Source organism: Castanea sativa, chromosome 1 (genome assembly GCF_040712315.1).
Source record: "Castanea sativa cultivar Marrone di Chiusa Pesio chromosome 1, ASM4071231v1".
NCBI classification, from domain to species: Eukaryota; Viridiplantae; Streptophyta; class Magnoliopsida; order Fagales; family Fagaceae; genus Castanea; species Castanea sativa.
The window spans coordinates 4,835,547-4,860,567 of NC_134013.1; the positions used below are offsets into that span (position 1 = coordinate 4,835,547).

At 36.2% G+C, this 25,021-nt stretch overlaps 4 protein-coding genes and 1 non-coding gene across 5 annotated transcripts; 3 read left to right on the forward strand and 2 right to left on the reverse strand.

The window, feature by feature from the left end:
- Positions 1 to 3,523: 3,523 nt before the first annotated feature.
- Positions 3,524 to 6,605, forward strand: LOC142611278 (alpha-amylase-like). Its single transcript, XM_075783366.1, has 4 exons — positions 3,524 to 3,815; positions 4,010 to 4,139; positions 5,154 to 5,959; positions 6,205 to 6,605. Exons 1-4 carry the CDS (start codon positions 3,729 to 3,731, stop codon positions 6,454 to 6,456), a joined length of 1,275 nt encoding a protein of 424 aa, XP_075639481.1. The 5' UTR covers positions 3,524 to 3,728; the 3' UTR covers positions 6,457 to 6,605.
- A 1,890-nt stretch (positions 6,606 to 8,495) lies between these two features.
- Positions 8,496 to 12,555, forward strand: LOC142622937 (protein CYPRO4). The gene is made up of 2 exons (XM_075796506.1): positions 8,496 to 10,265; positions 11,980 to 12,555. Exons 1-2 carry the CDS (start codon positions 8,613 to 8,615, stop codon positions 12,259 to 12,261), a joined length of 1,935 nt encoding a protein of 644 aa, XP_075652621.1. The 5' UTR covers positions 8,496 to 8,612; the 3' UTR covers positions 12,262 to 12,555.
- A 329-nt stretch (positions 12,556 to 12,884) lies between these two features.
- Positions 12,885 to 15,017, forward strand: LOC142608380 (photosystem I chlorophyll a/b-binding protein 5, chloroplastic). The gene is made up of 6 exons (XM_075780158.1): positions 12,885 to 13,150; positions 13,264 to 13,396; positions 13,724 to 13,836; positions 14,311 to 14,412; positions 14,490 to 14,578; positions 14,689 to 15,017. The coding sequence occupies exons 1-6, from the start codon at positions 12,939 to 12,941 to the stop codon at positions 14,829 to 14,831; spliced, it is 792 nt and encodes a 263-aa protein (XP_075636273.1). The 5' UTR covers positions 12,885 to 12,938; the 3' UTR covers positions 14,832 to 15,017.
- Positions 15,018 to 15,420: 403 nt separating this feature from the next.
- On the reverse strand, positions 15,421 to 15,506 carry TRNAY-GUA (transfer RNA tyrosine (anticodon GUA)). The gene is given in 2 exon segments: positions 15,421 to 15,456; positions 15,470 to 15,506. It is a non-coding gene; the product is annotated as a tRNA-Tyr (tRNA).
- An 866-nt stretch (positions 15,507 to 16,372) lies between these two features.
- Positions 16,373 to 24,684, reverse strand: LOC142618871 (protein WEAK CHLOROPLAST MOVEMENT UNDER BLUE LIGHT 1-like). Its single transcript, XM_075791912.1, has 5 exons — positions 24,505 to 24,684; positions 24,317 to 24,377; positions 21,513 to 22,092; positions 21,271 to 21,387; positions 16,373 to 18,576 (listed from the first exon to the last, which is right to left on the reverse strand). The coding sequence occupies exons 3-5, from the start codon at positions 22,056 to 22,058 to the stop codon at positions 16,702 to 16,704; spliced, it is 2,538 nt and encodes an 845-aa protein (XP_075648027.1). The 5' UTR covers positions 22,059 to 22,092; positions 24,317 to 24,377; positions 24,505 to 24,684; the 3' UTR covers positions 16,373 to 16,701.
- Positions 24,685 to 25,021: the final 337 nt, after the last annotated feature.

Here is a 25,021-nt window from a genome sequence, read left to right on the forward strand (position 1 = left end):
TTTTGATGAAGCAATAAGTGCTAAACATAAAAGCTGCATTGTTTTAATTTTTGAAGTTGGAAAACATCATTTCATAATAAAGAGGATTGCAAAGAACTCATATAGAGCGCCACATGGCAAAACCTCATGCACTCTCGCATGAGGTCTCTGCTTTTTTATATATATATTGATTTAAAAGTTTAAGTTTAACATTTATTATTGTTACTCTCCTTTCGATCCACATGAGCGTAACATTTCAATCTATTTGGTCCATTTCAGGTCACTTTAGTCCACTTTGGTTCATTTCAGTCTAATATGGTCTATTTAAAAGGATAATTTTTTCTTAATTAAAAATAAAAGGATAAGATTAATTCAAATAAAGACATGAACTACAATCTAGCTGAGTAACTCATTTGGAAAGGAAAGGAACAAGGTAATATTATCCAACATGAAAAAAAAAAATTTTATCTTACCAACAAATGGGACGAAGTTGCCCTGACATTGTTACAATCCAATATGACATTATATATTATCTAATATAATGTTTTTCTTTTTTCTTTTCTTTTTTCTTTTTTTTTTTGAGAAAGGGAGCTATAATATTTATAAATGTTAGCCATGTCGGCTAAAGTTACAGCTAAAAGTTGGGGGGGATCATCCTCCATCCACACCAACTGAGAACTAACATGTCTAGCTAAATGATGAGCAGCATAATTTACCTTGCCTTCTAACATGAGAGAAACTACAAAAAGGAAAATGGGTAATTACAGCTTACTCACTTGTGGTTTGCCTCAAATTTAACTTATCCACCTATGATTTCATTTTTGACACTTTATCCACTCGTGGTTCATTCCGTCTATGCTCCGTAACCCACCTTTAATTATTCTGTTACTCTAACACGTTTCATCAAAAAACCAAACAAGAAATCAGATCAAACGCTCCTTTCCCACGCACTCTCTCATGCTTGCTCACCCATTCTAAACCCTTGATTCTACATTGCTACCTACCTGATTTTTAGACTGAGAAATTGACTGGGTTTTGTTTGTGCAAGAACACCAAGGAAGGAGACCCCCTTCCAACTACATCTATGAAAAGTGAAACAAAGAAAAATAAGATTTTTTTACTTTTGTATTCTGATTAGTTTCTTTCCTAATAATAACGGAATGCACTCATATAGAATTAAGCCTAACACAACCTGTAAGGCTACTTGGGTTGAATTCTTTTCTTTTTTTCTCTTTGACTTCGTTAAGTAGAGCTTCGATTTCCCAAGAATCAAAACAACAATAATATTGAAGTTTCAAATTTTATTTTCCATTTTCACAGCATTCAAACAGAAACTTGGATTCAAACCCCCAAATGGGATTAATACAGCAATTAGGGCCAAGTAAATAAAATTTCATCACAGATTGAAATTCCAAAAAAAAAAAAGTTTCATTCTTTTTTCCATTTCCTTCATTTTCTTTGCAACCAAACAGTAAATTTGACCCCCTAAAAAAGGATTAGATTTTTCAGTTTCCATTCTCTCCCATAGTTTTCTCAACAACCAAACACCAACTATGCTTAAAAAATTTTCATTTCCTTCATTTTCAATTTCCATTGAGCTAGCTACTTCATTTCTATTCTCCCCCTCAGTTTTCTCAGCAACCAAATACTAATAAGAAGAAGAGGAAAAAAAAAAACTAATTTTTCGAAGGTTTTCTCGGAAACCAAATAGAGGGTCAAAAAGAGAGAGTTGTGAAATAAGAAAAGTACCGAAGGAGAAATAAGGTGGGTCTTCTTCCTTGGTGTCCTTTCACAAACAAACCCAGTCGATTTCTTGGTCTAAAAATCAGGTGGGTAGCAATGTAGAATCAAGGGTTTAGAATGGGTGAGCAAGCATGAGCGAGGGTGTGGGAGAAGAGTGTTTGATCTAATTTCTTATTTGATTTTTTGATGAAACGTGTTAGAGTAACGGAATAATTAGAGCTGGGTTACGGAGCATAGACGAAATCAATCACGGGTGGGTAAAGTGTCAAAAATGAAATCATAAATGGGTAAATTAAATTTGAAGCATACCACAAGTGAGTAAGCTGTAATTACCTCAAAAGAAAATAATGCAAATAGGAGTTTTGCTTCTTCCACTAGGTGTCTGTGACTTGCAAATGAGATGTCCTCACTGATCAATGCCTTAATCACAATCTTTGAATCTCCCTCCACCACAACAAATGAGATACCTAATTCAGCAGCAAAATTGAGAGCCTTGACCGCTACCATTGCTTCAAGTGCAGCAACGGAATTGGGAAGTGGAACTTTTTCTGCCATAGAAGCTATAATCTAACCCTTCTCGTCACGAATAATCACTCCAACTCCAGCCATATTATCCTCTCTAAAAACAGCTCCATCAAAGTTCACTTTGAGGCAGGTAGGATCAAGGGACTTCCATTTGATGTGTTGGGGAGGCCGTGTCACACAATCTGGTGGCTTTGGGGGGATTGCACGAATGAAGGCTGATAATGCAACAAGAGCATCAGGCATCACATGTTCCACGGGGAAAGGTTTGGTACTAGTCCTCAACTAGTTTCTGCGGAACCAAATAGTCCATGAGATTTGTGCAAACAGCTCTAAATTCATATTTTCTTTGCTCAGATATTGTACCAAGTCTATGAAACTTGAAAACTGAGTTGAAGCCCAAAAATTCCAACAAGGATTTGAATTCCAAACAAGATCCAAAAGAGGGTATTGCCAAAGAGCATGGAGGACATCCTCTGGATCATGATGGCAATGATCGCATGAATCATCAATTAAAACTTTCCTCTTCGCCAAATAATGTTGGTACTATACAATGTAACTATATAAAAAATTAAAAATTAAAAAAATTAGGTTACCAACAACAAATGTGATGTAGTTATTAATACTATACTATTATAAGTAACTTTATTATTGTCAAAGTGACGTTTGTACTATCCAATGCGACTATATAAAGAATATAAATTAAAAATTAAAAAAGTATCAATAAATGTAATGTAGTTACCATTATATGTGACATTGTTACTATTCAATGAGACTTTATAAAGAATATCTATATATATATATATATATATATATATATATATATATAATGCTACTAATGCTTGTGACGTAGCTACCATCATATGCGATTTTGTTACTATCCAATGTAATGTTACAATGACATGTTTTATTATGCTACCTACTTAAAATGTGTAGGTAAATTTATAATTTTCCTCTTTTGAACACAATTATAAGAATGTCAACTAAATTTTTTTTGAAAATATTTGTTCTTCATTTGTCCCTTTGATTTTTGTTCATTTGATCAATATTTCCTTAGCGAGAATTTATCATAGAATTTCTAAAACCCACTACATCCATTTAATTGGATGGATTCTGTTTTACCATATCCTCAACATTTAAACAAAGGTTAACTAGTTTCTTAAAAAAACAGGGGTTTCTACCACCAATTTCTTATCTATTCAACATATCTCCGGTTTTGGTCTAAATATTTTCACCCATAGATATTTCTCGGTCTCTCATTCTATGACTGTCTTTATTATTTATCCTTAGAATATTCCTTACTACGGAATTTTCATTTCTACTTTGGTCTTAACATCTTTCCTTAACGATATCAAAAGGGAAAGAAGAAAAAAAATCCTTAACGTACAGACCATCAAACGTGTAATTTCAGCACCTAGTGAAATTCCAAACCAGAAAGTGATGCCTATATAATAAGAGAGAAGCATCCACTAACTCCAGCACCAATGAAGCCCATGAATCATCTGACTTCACTCAGTCTCTGTGTTTCTCTATCACCCTCCCTTGCAGTCACTGCAGCAATTCTATTTCAGGTAATTGCATGCACCCACTTACTATATATATCTTTTCTATGTACTGAGAGAGATGTACCGGATATATGCATCCTCTTTGAGTTGTTACGGGACACGCTGTGAGAAAGATGATGCATATATTCGATAAATAAGATAATTATTGGTACATGTACATGTTGCTGTGGTATGTGAGTTAATTTTGATTGATATGACAGGGTTTCAACTGGGAATCAAGTAATAAAAGAGGATGGTACAACTCACTGAAGAAATGTATTCCTGAGCTTGCAAATGCCGGAATCACTCATGTCTGGCTTCCTCCTCCCTCTCAATCTGTTGCATCCCAGGGTATCTCTTATTTCTTCTTCTGCAATTTCATTTCCTTAAACTGGGACATAAGTTGGTCCAACTTGTTTTGCTATAAGGTTAGTTGATCACATGTTGTACCAAGTTATGCCATATATAATGGTACTAGTTTTGGTTATCTTGTTTATTAGCTATAGCATCTTGAGTAGGGGTTCAAAATTTGGCTTGGCTGGGTTAATTCTTTTTTCATTTCCATAGTACATAACTGCAATGAAGTCCTATTAATTCCAATATAAAATATCTATTCCAAGGACATGCCAAAAATCTGCTTTGTGTAGGCCTTGTTTGGTCCAAGCCCATAATGGCTTATTAATTTATTTTTGGCCTGAGTTCTTGAGGCATTTATAAGTTGATGGAATTTCGAGCACATATAGATATACACAAAAGCTAAGTTGTTTGAATTTTTTTTAACTAACAGAACACTCAAGAGTGAGAGCTCTTCTTGCTCGGGCCATTTGAAGCTTATTGAAGCAAGTGTTACATAGGTATTCGTGTTTGGGGTTTCTTTCAACAAGTTGTTTGGAAGATTCCAATGTGGTGAAATTTTTCTTGAGGTAATCTTGTATTTCTCCAAGATTGTTGTGTAAGCTCAAGTTGTGAAATAGAACTTGAGTAGAAGCCATTGTAACTATGTCTATGGATGTAGGCTTAGTGCAGAACCATGTAAATTTTGTGTGCATTGTGTATGCCTTCTAATGTTTGATGATTTGTGTCTTAGATTTTATATTACATATCTTGCTAGCTTAATTTTGGTATTTGTTGTGGCTAAGTAAATTCACACCTGGTTGACAATATTGGTTTAGATTTTGCTCTCACTAAGAAGTGAGTAGTCGTTCCCAATATGCTGTGCCTCTATCACATTCCTGGGGAATGCGTGATTGTCTAATTATGGTTATTTTTATCATCCATATGTTGCCAATTTTGGGTTCTGATTATAGAACAGCTAAGATATGCTCAATCTAAATGTAGGTTGTTTCCTTGCTTGATTTATTCTAGGATACATGCCCGGAAGGCTATATGATCTTGATGCCTCAAAATATGGATCTAAGGAGGAATTGAAGTCACTGATTGCTGCTCTCCATGAGAAAGGAATTAAAGTCCTTGCTGACATAGTGATAAACCACAGAACTGCTGAGAAGCAAGATGAGAGAGGAATATGGTGCATCTTTGAAGGTGGAACTCCAGATGGACGTCTTGATTGGGGGCCATCCTCCATTTGCAAGGATGATGCAGCCTATTCTGATGGCTCAGGGAATCTTGACACTGGAGAGGACTTTGGTGCTGCACCTGACATTGATCATCTTAATCCACAGGTACAAAAAGAGTTAACAGAGTGGATGAATTGGTTAAAGACTGAAATTGGATATGATGGATGGCGTTTTGATTTTGTGAAAGGATATTCCCCCAGTATAACAAAAATTTATATGGAACAAACTAAACCAGAATTTGCAGTTGGGGAGTATTGGAATTCTCTTTCCTATGGGGATGATCAAAAGCCTAATTTCAACCAGGATGCACACCGTGGTGTGGTAGCTGATTGGATTCAGGCTGCTGGTGGGGCTATCACCGCATTTGATTTCACAACCAAAGGGATTCTTCAAGCAGCTGTGGAAGGGGAATTATGGCGGTTAAAGGACACGAATGGAAAGCCACCAGGACTGATTGGAATAAAGCCAGAAAATGCTGTGACATTTATTGAAAATCATGATACTGGGTCTACTCAAAACCATTGGCCATTCCCCTCAGATAAAGTCATGCAGGGATATGCTTACATTCTCACCCATCCTGGCATCCCAACCATAGTAATTTCTATTTCCCAATTTTATTTGTTTTATATATTTTTTCATTCTAAATGATAGAATAGTCTACATGTGGCCAACCAGATTTAGTTTGTTAAGAACTTATAATTGGACCTAAAGGTTTTGGGATTAAGGTTTAGTTGTTGTTATTGTTGTATATACTTTTTCATTCTATAGATGGCTAATAATCCTTATGGAAATATATATACTTTTGCTGGCTGAAAGAGATTGTTTTTGTGTTGTGGCAGTTCTATGATCACTTCTTTGATTGGGGTCTAAAGGATGAGATAAGCAAATTGACTGCAATTAGATCAAGAAATGGGATCTATGCCAAAAGCACTGTGAATATTTTAGCTTCTGATGCTGATTTATATATGGCTGCGATTGATGACAAGATCATTATGAAGATTGGGCCAAAGATGGATCTTGGAAACCTTGTTCCCTCAAATTTCCAGGTTTCTGCCTCTGGCAATGACTACGCTGTGTGGGAGAAAAAGTGAAGACTAGAAATGATTTTGTATAAAATAAATGCCAGAATGGTTCATGAAGCCTATTATTGTTAATTTGTTACAAATACATTTGTCTCTAATGAGTGTAAAGATCTCTACATGGATAGAATAAAATTTTACAGAAGCTTATTATAGATCAATTTGATCCACCCAGTCACTATTACTTCTGTGCTACAGTCCACCTTTTCTGCACAATTTCACAGCCTTCTCACTTTATCATTTGTGCAAACATAATATTAAAGTTGGTAGTATGAACATGGGGAAAAATTTGTTGGCTGACGTTTTTTTTTCGAGTAGTCTATTCATGATGGAAAAGATAAAATGAAAGTAAGTAGATCGACTATGAAGTTGATCATCTCAAGCCCCAGAAAAGTAGTACTAAAAGAAAGTGAACAAAAATCTGTTGTAGTAGTCCAGTCTTGGTGTGAATGGCTTAGGAGTTAGAACATCCCCATCTCAGAGAACTGCCATAACATTATATGAGCCATTGTTAATTCTCTATGTTTACTGTCTTGATTGCTTACTTGAGACCCCATATTTGAACCTTTGACTGGTCGCATTTGGTGGAAGACAATTGTCAAATCTTTATTCTGTAAAAAAGAGGTGTAATGATGTAGCATGGTTGAGGGAGATGATGAGAGACACAGGAATGTCTGTTCAAGACTTGGCATCATTGAGGTGACTTCATTCGAGTAAATTAATAGAAACTTTTGTTTGAGTTAAGTGAATTTGAATACAAAATTATGGCAAGTTGGCAACCTTGGTCTTTATATATTGATTTTTAAAAACTGATATCCTGTATCATATTTGTTTTCCCCAAAATAAGCAGACTTCTTTGCAATCTTGGGCTTAGAAAATACACATCACCCCAACTTACACTATTTTAAATAAAGATGAAAACGAATTTCCATAATTTAAGGTAAATATATATTTTTTTAATTTGTAAAAAAGTTTTAAAAATAAAAAAAAACAAGTTCAAAATTTCACGATTTATAATATGTTTTCAGTATACAGTTTATCCTCCACCAACAATTTTTCTTTAATTGATGTGTACTAATGCTTAAAAGGCAAAGTTGCTACTTTATGTGCTTTCATTAACTTAATTACTTAATTTAGCTTTGATTCAAATTCAACTGCAGAGATTGTTGGTCTAAATTAAAATGAAGTGACTTCCTATTAGTTGGCAGCAATGATTTTCAGAACATAATTTTGGATGTTGGCTTAAAATCACATTGACACTCACTTCATTTTCTTACATCTCATGCCACCATGGACTTTTCCTAGCTAATGTCACTTTCTTGTCCTATCATGTAAATTTGTCTAACAATAGCATCCAGTGAAACTACATTTTTCATAGTTATTGACATAACCTAGTATAATTAGTACATAATTAAATTGGTATCAATAATAGACATATATGAAAGTGACGTGATTCTAATCACAACTATTTTTTAAAACATTCCAATTACAACTTGACATTTTTAACAATTTGTTAAAAATACTATGAAATTTTGTCTAACATTAGCATTTACCTTCACAATAAAACATAAAAAGAGGATAGCTACCTATTTTTAGTAAAAAAAAAGACTTTCACTTCAGGCTGTTTTGAATGGATCCTTTCTATTTAGAGAAATACCTTTTGCTAAGCCGAATATTGAAAAATGATAAAAAAAATAAAAATAAAAAAATGCGATCATTAAGTTAACAATAATTATTTTATGCATCATTTATCGAATGTAAACCTACATGATATACAACAATACATAAAATTGGGTAAAATTTAAATCTACTATTTTAGCGTGCTAAACTTTCACGTGATTAAAAGTAAACACATGTTACCACGGTAACTGATCTAATACACCAGCCAAGAGCCGTGAGAAAAGGGTCCATTTTTTCCCTCCGAAACCCGACCCATACCTTAACCCAGTTGTCAACCGGCTGTAGTCGGTTACCCTTCACCTATCCTTCCTCCATTTTTCAATCGAGAAAGTGAAAACCCTAAACAGTAACAGGTAACTAACAAACAAGAAGTCAACAAAGCAAACGCTCCAATTTCAAAATTCGAACTTGGCGCTTTTCACTTCCCCATTTTCCCATTTCTCAGATTTCTCATCTCTCTCTCTCTCTCTCTAAGCAAGAAAGATTACATGGGTGCCAATCACAGCCGAGAAGATCTGGAGCTCTCTGACTCCGAAGAATATGAAGAAGAAACCGAGAAAGAAGATGAAGAAGAAGAAGAAGAAGATTACCACGATGCCAAAGATAAGTCCTCAGAGCGCCGACCCAAAACCCCATCTTCCGTAGACGAAGTAGAGGCTAGGCTCAAAGCTCTCAAGCTCAAATACCCATCTTCAACCCAAACCCCAAATCTCAAAAACCCAGTCAAGCTCTACCTCCACATCGGTGGAAACACCCCAGTAGCCAAATGGGTCCTCTCCGATAAACTCACTTCTTACTCTTTCATCAAGTCCGCTCAGATTGAACAACAAGGCGACGATGAAGATGAAGAAGAAGAAGAAGAAGAGCAAGAAGGTGAAGATTCTTGGTGGGTTTTGAAAGTTGGGTCCAAGATTAGAGTCAGGGTTACTCCAGAGATTCAACTGAAGACTTTCTGTGACCAGCGTCGTGTTGATTTTGTGGCTAATGGTGTTTGGGCAATGAAGTTCTTTACAAACGAGGACTATAAGGGGTTTGTAGCTAAGTTTCAAGACTGCTTGTTTGAGAACACGTATGGGTACGAGTCTAATGAGGAGAACAAGGTTAAGGTTTACGGAAAGGACTTCATTGGGTGGGCAAATCCTCAAGCTGCTGACGATTCAATGTGGGAAGATGCAGAGGATACTCTGTTTAAGAGCCCCGAGCCGAAGACTCCAACCCCAGCTTCTAGGGGGGGCCAAGATTTGAGAGAAGAGTTTGAGGAAGCTGCAAATGGTGGTATACAAAGCTTGGCATTGGGTGCATTGGATAATAGTTTTCTAGTTGGCGAATCGGGTATTCAAGTTGTTAAGAATTTTGCTCATGGAATTCAAGGAAAAGGGGTTTGTGTCAATTTTGATTATAAGAAGGGCGGTTCGGGTTTGGTCCATTCGACGCCTAAAAAGGCGTTACTAATGAGGGCCGAGACTAATATGCTGCTCATGAGTCCAATGATGGATAGTGGAAAGCCTCACACAACAGGGCTTCATCAGCTTGATATTGAAACTGGAAAGGTTGTTACTGAGTGGCGGTTTGGGAAGGATGGGACTGATATTACAATGAGGGATATTGCTAATGATAGTAAAGGAGCTCAATTGGATCCCACGGGTTCAACCTTTTTGGGATTGGATGATAATAGGCTTTGCAGGTGGGATATGCGTGATCGAAAAGGAATTGTTCAGGATATTGCTAATGCTAGCACTCCTGTGTTGAATTGGACACAAGGGCACCAGTTCTCTAGAGGGACTAATTTTCAGTGCTTTGCGAGTACCGGTGATGGATCAATTGTTGTTGGGTCTCTTGATGGGAAGATTAGATTGTATTCGAGCAGTTCTATGAGACAGGCTAAAACTGCTTTTCCTGGGCTTGGTTCGCCTATTACTCATGTGGATGTTACCTTTGATGGGAAGTGGATTTTGGGCACCACGGATACGTATTTGATCCTTATTTGTACACTCTTTACTGACAAGGATGGAAGGGCTAAGACTGGTTTTGCAGGCCGTATGGGGAATAGGATCTCGGCTCCTAGGTTGTTGAAGCTGAATCCTCTGGATTCACACTTAGCTGGAGTTAATAATAAGTTTCGAAATGCACAGTTTTCATGGGTAAGTATATAATTATTCTATGCCTGCAAGTAAATTTATAAGAAGTTATGACTTTCTTATGGCCATTTAATTTGGAAATAGGTGCCTTAGAATCTCTAAGAACTAGTTGTTTTTGGTGGGATTTAGTGTCACTGCATAGTTTATATTTTGTGTGTTTTACTTTGCTAATGCTCATAAATTCTGTATTGCATCTGATTCAATTGCAATTGCATGGTTTCATAGTCTACTTGAGCAGGGTTTCCTCTGTATAAATGACAACAGATAAGATTTAAATGTGTATTACAGCATTGAAAATTCTTGAGAGTCTAGTTGTTAAAAATACTTGATGGAATAGTTGTTATGTTTCTTTTTGTCTCTCTTGTTTTTCTGTACAAATTGGGATTGAAAACTAGCTGCCTGGCACTAATTGCATGTTTGAGATGTGAATCCTGGCATAAATTATAACTTGGTAAGGTGTGTCCTTTAAGGGTTGGTTAATTCTGTAGGAGACTTAATATTTAGGAAGGGGGACTATGGAAGTGGTCTTGTTTAGCATGCTTTTGAGTAGTTTTTACCTGATTAAAAGTTTCATCTATTGTTATTATTTCTTCTTTCAATTTAGTCCAGAAGGAGGTCTCTTAGTAGTTATCATGTTAAACTCAAGAATATTTAAGCTTTATAAGAGTTTTATCGGACTCAGAAATAGAAAATCATCCAAAATCATCCTGTTAAACCTGGTGTTTTTATATATGGACTTGCATAGAGGGTCTTGATTGTACTTGTAGATGTCAGGAGTGATTTTTGTAGATTGAAGGTTTATCCTTGCACGGTCTCATTTATAAACCTTCCCATAATTTTCTATGTTTAGGTAGTTCATTGCTTGTGTCATCTTTGTACCTTGGCTTTTGGCCTGTTGGCACTCACACGCGCACACACACACAATGTTATCCAGTTGGAATTTTCCTTTTAGTTGTGCAAATTGCCTTTATTGCATTTTTCCTGGCCAAAAATTAAGCAGATTGTTACTATTATTACCTTTGTACCTGCTGTTCTATTCACAGCTCAGGGATACTTTGGCTTAATAGTTAGCCAATCCAGTATTTGACTGACCTGGCTAGGATATCCTGCTGCTTGCTTTAATGTGGTCAGCTTTTACAATTTTTTACTGCTTTTGGTTGATAAGCCTCCCTTTTGAAAATTTTTGTATGACTTATGTGCTTTGTGATACTTCTTTGCTTCCCCTTGTTGGGGTTAACTCCTATAGAAGCTGATCAATCACTCAAATTCTTATCGTTTTTCATTCCTCTTTCCTACCTTTTTTGGTGTTTCTTTGTAATTATAGTGTATGCAGGCTCATTAGCATCTTACCATTCACCTTCCAACAATTGTTAAGTAAATCCTTAGTGGCTTTTTTTTTTTTTTTTTGTAAAATGTGGATGGTGTGCCATGGTTGCATCTTTTATTTCTCAATAAACCATTCATTATCTGAAAGTTTGTAGAGTGCCCACTACTATACTACAGCAATTTCTGTCTTATTTTTGTGATTTTAATGTTGTCTGCCTACTTTTCTGTATGAACAATAGAACTGCCATTCAAACTCACCTAAAGTTGTTAATCTATTTATTTCATACACACTTCATATCTATTTAAAAACTCAGCTTTTGATTTATTTTTCTTATGCTTTTCCTTAGTTCCTTGGGTATAATTTTACAATTTCATATATGATATTGCCTAGGTCACGGAGAATGGGAAGCAGGAGCGCCATTTGGTTGCCACTGTGGGCAAGTTTAGCGTGATATGGAACTTCCAACAGGTGAAGAATGGCTCTCATGAGTGCTACCGCAATCAGGAGGGCCTGAAGAGCTGCTACTGTTACAAGATAGTCCTGAAGGATGACTCCATTGTTGATAGTCGCTTCATGCATGAGAAATTTGCAGTCACTGATTCACCTGAGGCTCCGCTGGTCATTGCAACCCCCTTGAAAGTCAGCTCCTTCAGCATATCCAGCAGGCGATGACATGCTCAGTCATGGCCATTTCTTCACTCATCAGCTTCCTTAGCCTCACCATTTCAAATGCTTTTGTTTTAGAACTTCTTTTCTGTTTTTTAGGATATTGTTTCATTCTGTGATGTTTCACTTGACATCAGTAATGAATGATGTCTAATTGTACTACGGTGTTCTAAACAGAGATTTAGTTTCTCTTTCAAATTGTAAGCCGTTTAATGTCTCCTAGCAACTAGTGTGTTAATTCTTAATGATAAAAATTGCTATCCTTATTGCAGAACTTGAAGCACACATTGGTTGGCTGAAGTGTTCTCATGTTCAATTTAACTTTGTTTATCTTCTTTGTATATGCAACTTTTGGTAGAAGAAACCATTGAGAACTAAACTTATAATCTAATTACCTCCCTTCTAATTAGTTGTCACTCCAATTCTAGGTGCAGGCACTTTGTAGCTTTGAGAAATTTTAGCTTTATCAGGATAAGGCCAAATCTTTTAAGTAATATGAAGATCTGTACTCTGAAATCCAACGGCTTCAATGACTTGTGATAAGTGGGCCCATGTTATCATGTTGTTTTTCTTACACGTTGGTTACGTACATGTATGATATATGTGGCTTTTTCTGTACCTTGTGTTGTGTATGACTTCAAAGTTAGAACTAGGAGTTATTGATAGAGAGTGAACAAAAGAAAATGGCGCTTGTAGTGGGCAGAGGATTCCTTATTCAGCCGTGCTCTTCATCCTTCATTTGTAAGAACATTTATAAACCCTTGTCAGGTGTAACAAACACATTCTGGCCTACCAGACCAGGAACCACTCGATGCTTAACCCGGACTGTGGTTAGAGCCCAGCTGCGCCCTACATGGCTACCTGGGCTTGACCCTCCACCCTACCTGGATGGAAGGTGAGCCTTTCATATAATTGTACATGTTAATGTTCATTTATGCTGCTTTAAAAAAGAAAATGTTGCTTTTGAGCTGGAAGCTTGTTTGAACTGTATTTTGTTCTCCAATTTAGTCTGCCTGGAGATTTTGGTTTTGATCCACTTGGGCTTGGAGAGGATCCAGAAAGCTTGAAGTGGTATGTGCAGGCAGAGCTGGTTCATGCTCGCTTTGCTATGCTTGGAATTGCTGGAATTCTTCTTACTGATGTGAGTAGTTCCGAAGTTTCCCTGGCCACTAACCATTTGTCAGTCTCAATGTGTTTTGGCTATATAAATGCAAAAGGGTCATGATTTGTAGCTTAATTAAATATTCTACTCTCTAACCTTAAATATGGCAAAGTCTTGAAAATGGAATTTGCAATTGCATCCAGTCCTAGCTCATTCCATGTTATCGTTTGAATATGGGGTTTCCAAATGAATGCTTGGATCTCAATATCATCTATATAATGAGAATCCCACACATCTTATCCAGAAAGCATCTACCTTGTAAATTTACTTTTTGTCATTTTATCATATTCTAATAATTGGTTACAGTTACTCCGTGTGACAGGAATCAGCAATATACCAGTTTGGTATGAAGCAGGTGCAGTAAAATTCAAGTTTGCCAACACACAAACTTTGTTCATTGTCCAACTAATATTGATGGGGTAGATTCTCTGCCCTTTATCAACCATTGAATTGATGGTTTACTGTACTTTTTTTTGCATCCCTCTGTGGTAAAAAGTTAAAACCATGCTTAGTGATAAAAGAGAGTTATCGCATTGGACAAAAACTTAAGTAGAGTTCCTTAGGTGTTGCTGCTATACATTAGGTTACTCAATTAAATTAAATCATTAAATTAAATCATGTGACTGCATTGGCCAATGATTCATTTTGTTGAATTTAATTGTCACTGGCTAAAATAACACTTTCTATTTGTATTGGTCAATGCAACCACATGATTGAATTTATCTAGAGAATTTAAAATACAACACCTAAGAAACTGTATTTAAACTTTACTAATACGGTATTATTTTCAAAACCCCATGTCATTGTTGCAAATATTACATTCATTTTAAACATATAATCTTCTTAAAGCCACATGGTTGTATTTATTTTTTTCATCTGCTTTATTTGCACAGGTTTGTTGAAACTAAGAGGTACATGGATTTTGTTAGTCCCGGATCTCAAGCTGAGGGACCTTTCTTTGGGATAGAAGCCGCATTTGAAGGTTTAGAACCTGGGTAATTTTCTCATAAGAAGGTCGCATATTTATGTCAATCACTTCCAAAGTTAAATGTTTTGATACTTTAACAAACAGATACCCTGGTGGCCCTTTGCTAAATCCTCTTGGCCTGGCTAAAGATATAACAAAGTCTCGTGACTGGAAACTAAAAGAGATCAAGAATGGTTTGTTTTGCTCATTCTTTCTTATATATTGCTTCTTCTTCTTCTTTTCCTTTTTTTAATTGGGGGTTTCAATCACTTCTAAGTTTCATTGGTTACTGTCTTTATTGCAGGACGACTTGCAATGGTAGCCATGCTCGGCATCTTTGTGCAAGCTTCTGTGACTCATGTGGGACCAATTGATAACCTTGTGGAGCACCTCTCAAATCCATGGCACAAAACCATTGTTCAGACCCTTGCTAACTCTGGTTCTTAAATGTGAATCAAACTTGGTCTCCCTAGTCCCTACAATAAAAATGTAAATTTTGTTACAAGTTACAACAATAACTTTTCATTTGTTCAGTTTTAGGTACATAAAGGTTCTTGGTCAAGAGTTGGGTAATTCTTTGTGATGGAATAAGAAATCAAGATTGAAATCGTCTCTCTGATGATAAAAAAACAATTATCATATAGGATTTAAATCTTGTCATAACTATTAAAAAGAACTTACAAGAAAACTTAGAAAAAAAAAAGAAAAAGAGAAGGGGTTATGCTTGGTTATAAATATGGTATTGGCATCAAAATTTCCGAAGTCTTATAAATATAGATGTTCTCTTTCTTGCAGCTTTTATAGTAGATAAATGCTTCATATAAGCAATTTGCACTTTCCTATTCACTAAAGAAAATATTGAGGTAAAGAAAGAAAGAAAGAAGAAATAATAAATAAAAAAATAAAAGAGGCAAATTAACAAGAACGAAATTAAGTGTTCAAGGAAAGTAATTTGATTCGTGTAAATAGCTCGGTGAGAAGCCCTAGAGAAAAAGAAAGTCACCTTTTAGGAGAAAATTAATACAAAAACAAAAAATCCGACTTGCCGGATTCGAACCAGCGACCTAAGGATAACAGCTAGACAACTACAGTCCTCCGCTCTACCAACTGAGCTAAAGTCGGTCTTGCTATAGAATTACGAGAATTATTACTTAATCTATATTAAACGCATGATTCATATTTACAATTTTTTATTATTGATAAACTTTTAAGTGACAAAAGTGGAGAGTAAAGTTGATGCATGTATATCTCATTATTTAAATACCTGAAAAATGAAAAGTGAGGTGAGAAGAAATAGGGTTGTAATAAAATGATTATCTATAAATAGTTCAGGAAAAAGCGTGTTAACGTTGGATGGGCATGCGAAAAAAGATAACATATAAAAAAAAAAATAAAGACAAATTACAATATCTATATTAATCTCTACACTTTAAAAATAAATGAAACAAATATTAAATAAAATAGAATATATTCCTCAGCAAATTCCTTCAAATTCATTACTCTTGCCACTCTCCTTAAATAATAATATTCATTAAACTAGAATATATTCCTCACCAAATGCCTCCAAATTCATTACTCCTGCTGCTCTCCTTTAGAAAAAAGAAAAGGAAAACAAATCCAACAAATTGAGGACTAAATCGCAGCCCCTTCCCATTTTTCCTTTGAGACAGTGTCTATTATCAAATCACGAGTCTCTCAGTCTCCCTCTGCAGAAGAACAATAATATAAAGAAAAAAAAAAGAAAAAAGGGTTCTTATAATACTATTATAAGAACCCTTTTTTATATTAGTATTATAAGAACCCTTTTTTTTTCTTCATATTATTGTTCTTATAATGCTGCTAGTTCTTTATGCTCCGTTTTGCATGTTGAAGTTAAAAAAAATAAATAAAAACCCTTCAAATTTCATATATCCGAGATATCTTTTCAACCCACATATAAATGCCATTTGAATGAGAAAAATCAAATTTTCATTTCTCAAGAGAGGAAATGTAGCTCAAAAACTCAAATTCTTTGATTAGCTCAATCTCAATTCTCACAAACTTTTACAACAGTTGATAATGGATGTTACAAGCCCATAAATTATAGAACCACCTTATTATATCTCTTCCCCCAACCAACCACCACCAACAAACTTATTACATCCTCCAAAATCCACCATCCACACAATCCTTTCGTTGAGCAAAAAATATAATCCAATCGACTTATACACATAATAATACCAACATGTACATTCGAGTAATGTTGAACCACCCAAAATAGAGAGTACAGAGGTAAGCTATAACAGCAAAGACAATATATACCGGTTTCAATGACAATTTACGTTGACTTTGTTGAATTTGACTTTTTTCTAGCCAAAAACATAAGAACCCGTGGGAGGAAGGCTTTCTTCTTTTTCTTTCCAAGCCTTGAATCTGTGGATGACTCAGTATCAATGTCAATCCCTTGCATCGGTGGGTTAGACACATAATGAGTAGGAATGGCAGCATCAGGTGCCCGGTCATAGTTCATTGTTTCATTTCTCCCCTCGAAACTTATCCTCGGGCTTTTAGTGGGATTTACTACTAGTGGACCTGATGCATTTGCCTTCCGTCGTTGTTGTTCATGTTCAGCCCTCCATTTTCTTAACTCCTGTTCTACACCCAACTTCCCTTCCTTGGCCTTCTCAGCCTTCTCCAATGCAAATTTTAGCTCTTCCTTTTTATCAGCCATCTCCTTATTCACTTCTTCCAACTTTGCTAAGCTTCTTAACTCAGACTCCTTGGCTACCTCAATTTGGGAAATTGCAGTTGCCACCCTAATGTTGGCCTGCTCCTCTGCCTCATGGGCGAGTTTGCTGAGCTCATAGTACTCCTCTAGAGAAAGTGTTACTCCGGTAGGTGAATCCACATCGTCAACACTTCTAGTTGATTCGCTTTCTTGCAATGCTTTTATTGCTGCTAGTGCCAACTTCTCTGAAGCCCTGGCAGCTTCTATCTCCTTTTGAGCTGCGAGTAATCTACTCTCCATGGTACTTGCTCCAGCCTTTGCTTGCTCAGCTTCTTCCTTTGCCTTGCGCAGCTCTTCACGAGCCACTTGAGCAAGTGTCTTTGCCTGATCAGCCTCTTGTGCTGCTTGCTGTAATCGCTTGGGCAGCTCCACCATCTTTTCTCTAGCGTCTCTCTCTTTCATCTGAACTAGAGCTATTTCTGACCTTATCCTGTCTATCTCAGCTTCGAGAGATGCAACTGCTACTGATGCCATTCCTTCTCTTTGCTTTAAGGTGGCAAGAGCCGATTTCTCTGTTTCAAGCTCCGTCTTTAAGGACGTGGCTGCCACCTTCAAGTAATTTACTTCAGCAACTGCTTTCTCTATGTTAAGCTTCACTTCTTCAAGTTCTTTCTTTGCAGAAGCAACTGCTGCTTGTATATCACTATGAGATTTCTTTGCTGGATCCTCTAGCTCACCATTTGAGAGTCCTTCACCAGTTTCCTCCTTCAATTTTGATTCCATATAAGCTGCCAATTCAGCTTTCAAATCAAGTAGCAAGGCCGAGGCGGTGTCAAGTTTTGATTTGAGATCCTTTGCTGATAGAATTTGCTGGTTAAGTCTCTGAAGCTCCTCTTCTGCTTGCTTCAATTCCTTCTCCCAATAAAGAGAATCCTGTTCTCTGGCCATTGCGGCTCCTATTCTTTGTTCTTCTGCTTCTAGATGGGCAGCATGTGCAGACTCTAATGATTCCTTTGCGGCTATCAGCTCAATAGTCAGTCCTTCCACTGTCCTCTCAACTTCCCTTGATGCTGCAATAGCCTCTTCAGCTTTCTTAGCAGCCACATCTTTCTCAGTCACCAAAGAAGCATATTCCTTACAAAGTGATTCTAATTCCTCTTTAACATATTTTAGTTCCGAAACTGCAGCTGTATGCCTAGCTTTAGCCACCTCAAGCTGTGCCTTGGCTGCAACACTAGCCTCATCAGCAATTCCTTGCTCCATCTCTTCCACCCTGAGCTTTGCAAGTTCTGAATCTTGTTTTGCCTGATGCTCTTCTGTTTGTGCCCTTTCGAGGTTGAGCTTTAGTTCTTCCATGAGTCTCTTAGTGCTGTCCAGCTCCTTTAGCACATGCATTTTTTCCCCTTCAGCTATCTCTGACTGTCTCTTATACTCGGGAATCTCCTCCTGTACTCTCTCAAGTTCTTCTTCTACAAGCTTGCGTCTCTGCACAGCCAGAGAAGAATAATAGTTATTTTCAGTAGGACCATGTCACAATGTTCAGAAGCAAGTCAGGGAACAAATAAAATTACTAATATGTTATGCATCCCAGAAAAGGTTCAAACAGTCACCAAAGAAAGCAAAAAACTTGTAGCAAGCAATAATCAGAAATTGAAACCTTTACCCTAGAATTGAAAATCTATCCTCTTCTTTCCATTGGTTATTTCTAATTATACTGAAACACCTGACATAACATAGAGAAGTAAACCTGCAAAAATAATCATTCAATAAAGTGAAAAAAACAATGTGCAATTTGTTCTCTTGTTAGATCAATTAGCCATTATCTCAGAAATATACATTTTGTCTCATACATGTACCACTATCACCATCATCACAATAACACTAACCCCATAACTACTAATAACTTTTAGCCATATATCCACAAAACTAATTGCACAAGTGCTACTCCCATGGCTAAAGACATTACCACACACAAGTAACGCCACAACCAAATACACCACCTTACTTGTTAGGTCAAAATCATACAACTCCCATGTCCCAAAACAATTGTGCTTTGCCCCTCTCACTGTCTCTCTGCATTGTAGAAGCTGTATAACCATGCTACTCTCCCACATAGCAGCCCTTGGCGCAAGATTGACTCGAGAACAAACTTATCAAAAAAAGAGAAAAATATTGACTCAGGAACAAACTTAATCAGAAGATCCTAAAGTTAAAGGCACCTAACAAGTCACTAAATTGAAAAGTATGGAGTAGTCAGCTGTTCCCTCCCATTTGTCATAATCCTAGTAATGTGAAATGTTAACTTTCTTTAAATTTAGCTATTTTTATCAGTTTTTCAATAATCTTTTTTTTTTTTTTTTTTAATTTTTATAATTAAGAAGTTAGGGGAGGGAAGGTTTGAACCTTGGACATTTCCTTTGGAAATGCTAAGAAGTGAAGATTGTATTTTTCTTAGCATGTGTTCAAAAAATCAGGGCAAGACTCCAAGAATTGCTCCCAAAAAGACCCATTATTCCTCCTCAGCAAGTCAATGTTTCCTCCTGCCAGGCCGGATTTTTTCCTAAGCGCTCTTTAGGGGGGAAAGAGTAGGAGGGTTCCAAAGAGGCTAGCTGGGCTTGGCAGCGGCACTCCCCCCAAGTGCTGCCATGGCCTTTGAGGGGTCCCAAGGGCATGCCACGGCCTTGGCATCCCACCCACGGGGCATGCCCGCGCCTCGCCCGCGTGCCCACGCCGTGCTGCCACAGCCCCTCAGGCAGCGTGCATGCTAGGGCGCCCCCAGGGGCCTTGCTGCCTGCCCACGCAAGCATGCCATGGCCTTGGCTGCGTGCCTTGGCCTTGGCTGCTTGCCCATGGGGGGCTGCCTTGGCCTTGGCCTTGGCTGCTGCATGCCCATGGGGGCTTCATGGCTTGGCCTGCTGCTTGGCCTTCAATTGAGTTACAAGGCTCTTGGCAGTTTTTCAAAAATGTCTGAATATCATACACCCAACAGCAACAACAAAGCTTTAGTTCCAAAATTTTGGAGTTAACTATGGACTAAATAGACTAATTAAGGTCAATCAAATGTATTCTTAAACATCATACCTGTCTAGCAAGAAAATCAATAACTGGGATTTTCTATGATGGCAATTACAATGGGGAATTGGATTAGAAAAATCTGGTACAATCACTTTTGTCTTCAGGCCAAAGCATAAATTTCAAATGAAGTCTATAAAAATGTATGGTATTTATTTGTTCCTTTGTGTTCATCATTGCGAACTAAAGTTCTTCTGATTAGTAAAATTGTACTACTTACCTATAAAAAATAAATAAATGTATAGTGTCTTCATAAAGTTTTTAATCAGGTCTCTCCAGGTATTTTGATTTCCCCATTACTACTACCATCATCTCTAGCAAAAACCACACCAGTAAATCACATATTTTCCAACTATTTTGAAACATATCATATACAGCATAGTAGTCTCCAAAATGCTTTAGAGTCTCCACCAATAACCATAACAAAAAAAATCTCCAAAACACTTTAGACATTATCTTTGCAGCTAAAACAAAACAAAACAAAAGGGATGCAGGTTACACCTGTGTAACTCTAAGTAATATTACACCACCTAATAACTTGTTATTGAATTTATATTTTGAAAATTTCACCATTGGATTATATGTTCTATATGCTTTTAACATGCATGCCAATTTTTATGCCAATCGGATGTTATATACCATTTGATCTATAAGAATACGATTGGGTAGCGTTTGCGTTTGTGGTAGCAATAAGTTTGCGTTTTTGTGTGGGTCCCGTGCACTATTCACAGGACCCACAAGTACTTTTTTTAGCAAATTTTTCTTTAAAATTGGGTCTCACAGCACTATTCACACATTTAAAAATTATTTTGCTACAGTGTTTTCAGTTTTCAGTTTTCAGCAATAAGCGCTATCCAAACAGACCCTAAATTCATCTTTTATGCATTATTTTAAATTACAAAAACTTGAATTTAAACAATTGATTAATGACATGATTATTGACCTTTGATCATCTTTAAATTTTGCAAGCATGAAGAACATACAAAGATAATGCAATCCAACGGTAGATTTGTTAAACTTTGCATTCAATTTAAAAATATAAAGTAGTGTAACATATAAAGTCAAGTACATTAATTGATAATGATCACAATAACACAATATATCTACCTCCACAGTTTGGATTCTATGGGCTTTCCAATCAACAATTCCTCCAAATTTGGAAACAGCTTCTTTGACAGATTCAAAAGGAGCTGTAGTATCAATAAGTCCTCTGTTTACATCAACCTGCTCAACATGTTTAGAAGGATCAATTGTTGCTGGTTTTTTAATGGCAATATTGGCAAACTATGCATGATGCAGAGAAAGCTCATCAAATAGAACTACATGATCCACAAAATTTTCCTCCTTACCTCAGGGTATGAGTTCTCTTCACACAGCACCATATGGTCCTCATTTTGTGATTCATTTACCGCCAGGGATGAATGCTCATCGGACAACACTACATGGTCTTCATTTTTTGATGCCTTTACCTCAGGAGAGGAAGCGGGTAGTGTAACTTCATCGACATGAACATGAGCACTCTCAATAGAGGAACCATCTTGAGCTTTCTGTTCATCATTAGAATCTATTATCTCTCCAGTTTTAAAATTTTCCAGTGTTATATCTGGTTGGTCTGTCTCTGTTTTATCAACCTCATCTGTTGAGGTTGAAGCTGAAGTGTACGTTGGGAGAAGCTGATCCTGTCCCAGAGATGGACCATCAGATACATCCTGTACAGTTTTTGAAGACTGACCATCGGGTTCCACTTTTCCATTAGTAGTAACTGGGTTTGTCATGGCTTCAACATAAGAATGACCACCATCCTGGGAGGGCAAGGAAGATTCAGGAGGAGGCATCTCATGAGCAATTTTCACATCCTGAGGGGGCTTCTCTTCAGTAATTTTAGTATCCTCCATACTAAGAAAGTTTTAAGAAGTGCCACAAGGGTATCTAAAATTCAATTAAACAGAAGCTAAATTAGCAAAAACGAGCATAAAAAAAATGACAAGAAATTTATTGCCTGTTTTGTGCAATTCTTGACAATATTGAAAATTTATAACCATTGCTCAGCTAGAATAGTTACAAGCTGGAACTCCTTAAGAAGCAAGTTGACAAATTCCAATATAAGATAGATTGGATCAATCATAAAGTCACCTTGTTTTCTGCACATACCATCCATCATCGTTTACCATTGTATTTCATTTTTTTCCATTTAATTCCATCGTTAGGTTGATCAAGGTGGGTAAACTGGGAATGGGATATACGTTTCAGCCAAAGGCACAGAAAGTTGACACGTTTTGAGCAAGGAAGTTAATCCTTGCAGGAAGAACATGGACAATTAAAAGTGTGGTGAAGAGAGGTCAAAAAGAAACAGAAGCAGGGTTAAGGGTCAGGAAACATTTACTTGTGGCCCTGCTAGAAATGATTCCAGAAAGGATTCCAACTTGTAACCACAGTATAAAGATTCTAAGAAGAGTTGAACGAGATAATTAGCAAACAAATGCGGGAAGAGGGTCATGGTGCAATTGATAAAAATGATTTTGAGATTATTGCTGGCCATTTCTACATCAAAACATATTAAATAGGATTTGAAACCTTAAATACTAAATAGGGTTGATGACATCTTCAGTCTCACCACATAAAAGATAAAAGAAATTCATAGCATTTGAAAGTATGCAATCAAGAAATTATTGTAATTAACCTTTATGACTATCTTAGGTAAACAACCTTCTAGTGCCTTACTCCTTGAAGATTCAACAAACCAAGACAGACAACAGATCTTTACTACACTGTTATTTAATTCATGGCCTAGGTTTAATTACAGTGCGTGCCACCGCCACCTAGCAGCGTCCTGGATTTGTTATTGACAAAGAAAAATTAGATTTTCTCTCATAGTCCCTTTAACATTATTCCAAAACTTCCAAGCAGAAGAGGATGTCCAAGTAACCGATTCATCAACTTAGAGTACCCTTCAACTAAAACTTCTTTAATTTCATCACAAAGGGTCCGTCTAACAAAGCATTCATTCAGCTACCATGAGGATGTGTTCATCATGATCATCAAATTCAGTCGCTTACGGGTCCTTTTTACCAATTGAATGAATATTTTTTTTAAAAGGGAAGAGAATACCGAGTCACTAACAAACACAACACTGAACAGGATGGTTAACTCAAGAAACTAGCATGCCAATCCAACCAGAGGTAAGGAATGTTTTAATCACACAAAACTTTTGAAATGCACTATCCAACTACAGGACTCATACATACTGGTACTCATATCAAATCCTATTGAATTTCAACTAGCACCTAAAATGGCCAAATAAAGACATCAGTTGTCCATCAAAAGCCATTAGATTTTCATTTTTTGCAAGAATAAGTTAGCTACTATAACCATCATATAGTACTATGAAGCTGAAAGGTCCTTTATAAAGTTTTGAAACTGCACCAACTTTCTAAATTCTGCATGCTATCTAAATTGCAAGGTCTACCAACCACGCCAGCATAAAATTAACCCAACACAAACTATTTCTAACATGGTCTGTGTACATTTTATAGACAACACCTCGCCTTCGAAAACCATCAAGTTCCACCAATTAACTATACCTCACAAAGAAACCATGTTCACCCTGAGCTTCAAACTTAACCCTTTAATTTCCACCCAAATAAGAGTTTAAAGGGCAAGCACAAGATAAAAACTTTTTACACTGATTAACCTCAAGCATAAACAATATTAACAAGTAAAAATAAAATTTAAAATAAAATAAAATTCTTGCTTGTAACAAACTGGTTTAATATTTTTCTCTTCCAATTATATACATGTAAAAAGTAACATTTCAACTCTAAGATTCTCCATAAACATTCATAGATGACCCAAAAGCTCAATCCATCCAAGACGTTCTGTCATTAAGCTTCAAAGTTTTCACGAACTTTAGAAAATCAAAAACCAAGAAAACAAACAACAATTATGACTACCAATCAAAGCTTCACAACCAATTCTCCAACTACACGAATTACAAAACTTCCAGGATTTCAAATTCCCAGAATTTCCTTTCCACAACTCTTGAACAACCAAAGTGCAAAATCTAATATTTACAGAGCTAATTTGAAACAATAATTACATGTAAAAAAATGGAAAAAAAAAAAAAAAAACAGAGAAAGAAGAAAGAGAAACGTACCAGGAAAGAGTAGAAGCGAAATAATGAAAAGTCAAATGGAATTGGATATTAATAAATATGGCTGAAATTAACAAAAATAAAAACAATAATTAGTAGAAAATAATATTATTATTATTAATTATGAGAATATAATTAAGGTGGAAAAATTGAGTGCTAAATTTAGAAAGAGAAAATTACGTGGAGCCTACCTCTTCACACGCAGAGTACTAGATCCATTCTGTACGCTCTATCTTTCTCTCATTCAAAATGAAAACACTTTTTTTTTTGTTTTTGTGTTTTTGTTTTTCTTGTTTTTGTTTTTTTGGTTTGTGAAACGAAGAGAAGCACAATTATTATAGTTATAATTATGTTGTTGTCGCTTTTTTGTTTTCGCGAAGGAAAAAACAGTCTTGTGGTTTTTAATGAAAGTGTTCGTTTTTTTTGAAAAGGAATCTTACGACACAAAGTTTGTTTGTTGACTATAATATGAATACCAGAGCGTCGACTACAGCTCAGCTCAGCTCAACTCAACTCAATTCAGTTGATTTTCTTTTTTTAATAATTATTTTATAAAGCTTAACTATAAGAGGTTTAATAGGCAAGTAGAATTTCTAAAAAAGAAAAAAAAATGTGTTCGTTTACCAAACGAAATGATCAATTTTTTTGGTAAGTTTGACTGTAAGTTATGAATTTGGCATTCATTAAAAAAAAAAAAAAAAAAAAAAA

What these genes read in the sequence shown, in the direction of transcription:
- LOC142611278 (XM_075783366.1), top strand. Translation starts at nt 3,729, where the DNA reads ATGAAGCCCATGAATCATCTGACTTCACTCAGTCTCTGTGTTTCTCTA. An exon ending in TCAATCTGTTGCATCCCAGG is followed by an intron (nt 4,140 to 5,153) that starts GTATCTCTTATT and finishes GATTTATTCTAG; the next exon opens with GATACATGCCCGGAAGGCTA. An exon ending in ATCCTGGCATCCCAACCATA is followed by an intron (nt 5,960 to 6,204) that starts GTAATTTCTATT and finishes GTGTTGTGGCAG; the next exon opens with TTCTATGATCACTTCTTTGA.
- LOC142622937 (XM_075796506.1), top strand. Translation starts at nt 8,613, where the DNA reads ATGGGTGCCAATCACAGCCGAGAAGATCTGGAGCTCTCTGACTCCGAA. An exon ending in GAAATGCACAGTTTTCATGG is followed by an intron (nt 10,266 to 11,979) that starts GTAAGTATATAA and finishes GATATTGCCTAG; the next exon opens with GTCACGGAGAATGGGAAGCA.
- LOC142608380 (XM_075780158.1), top strand. Translation starts at nt 12,939, where the DNA reads ATGGCGCTTGTAGTGGGCAGAGGATTCCTTATTCAGCCGTGCTCTTCA. An exon ending in CTGGAATTCTTCTTACTGAT is followed by an intron (nt 13,397 to 13,723) that starts GTGAGTAGTTCC and finishes AATTGGTTACAG; the next exon opens with TTACTCCGTGTGACAGGAAT. An exon ending in TTTGAAGGTTTAGAACCTGG is followed by an intron (nt 14,413 to 14,489) that starts GTAATTTTCTCA and finishes TTTAACAAACAG; the next exon opens with ATACCCTGGTGGCCCTTTGC.
- LOC142618871 (XM_075791912.1), bottom strand. Translation starts at nt 22,058, where the DNA reads ATGGAGGATACTAAAATTACTGAAGAGAAGCCCCCTCAGGATGTGAAA. An exon ending in AAGAGAACTCATACCCTGAG is followed by an intron (nt 21,388 to 21,512) that starts GTAAGGAGGAAA and finishes CATGTTGAGCAG; the next exon opens with GTTGATGTAAACAGAGGACT. An exon ending in ATAGAATCCAAACTGTGGAG is followed by an intron (nt 18,577 to 21,270) that starts GTAGATATATTG and finishes CTGGCTGTGCAG; the next exon opens with AGACGCAAGCTTGTAGAAGA.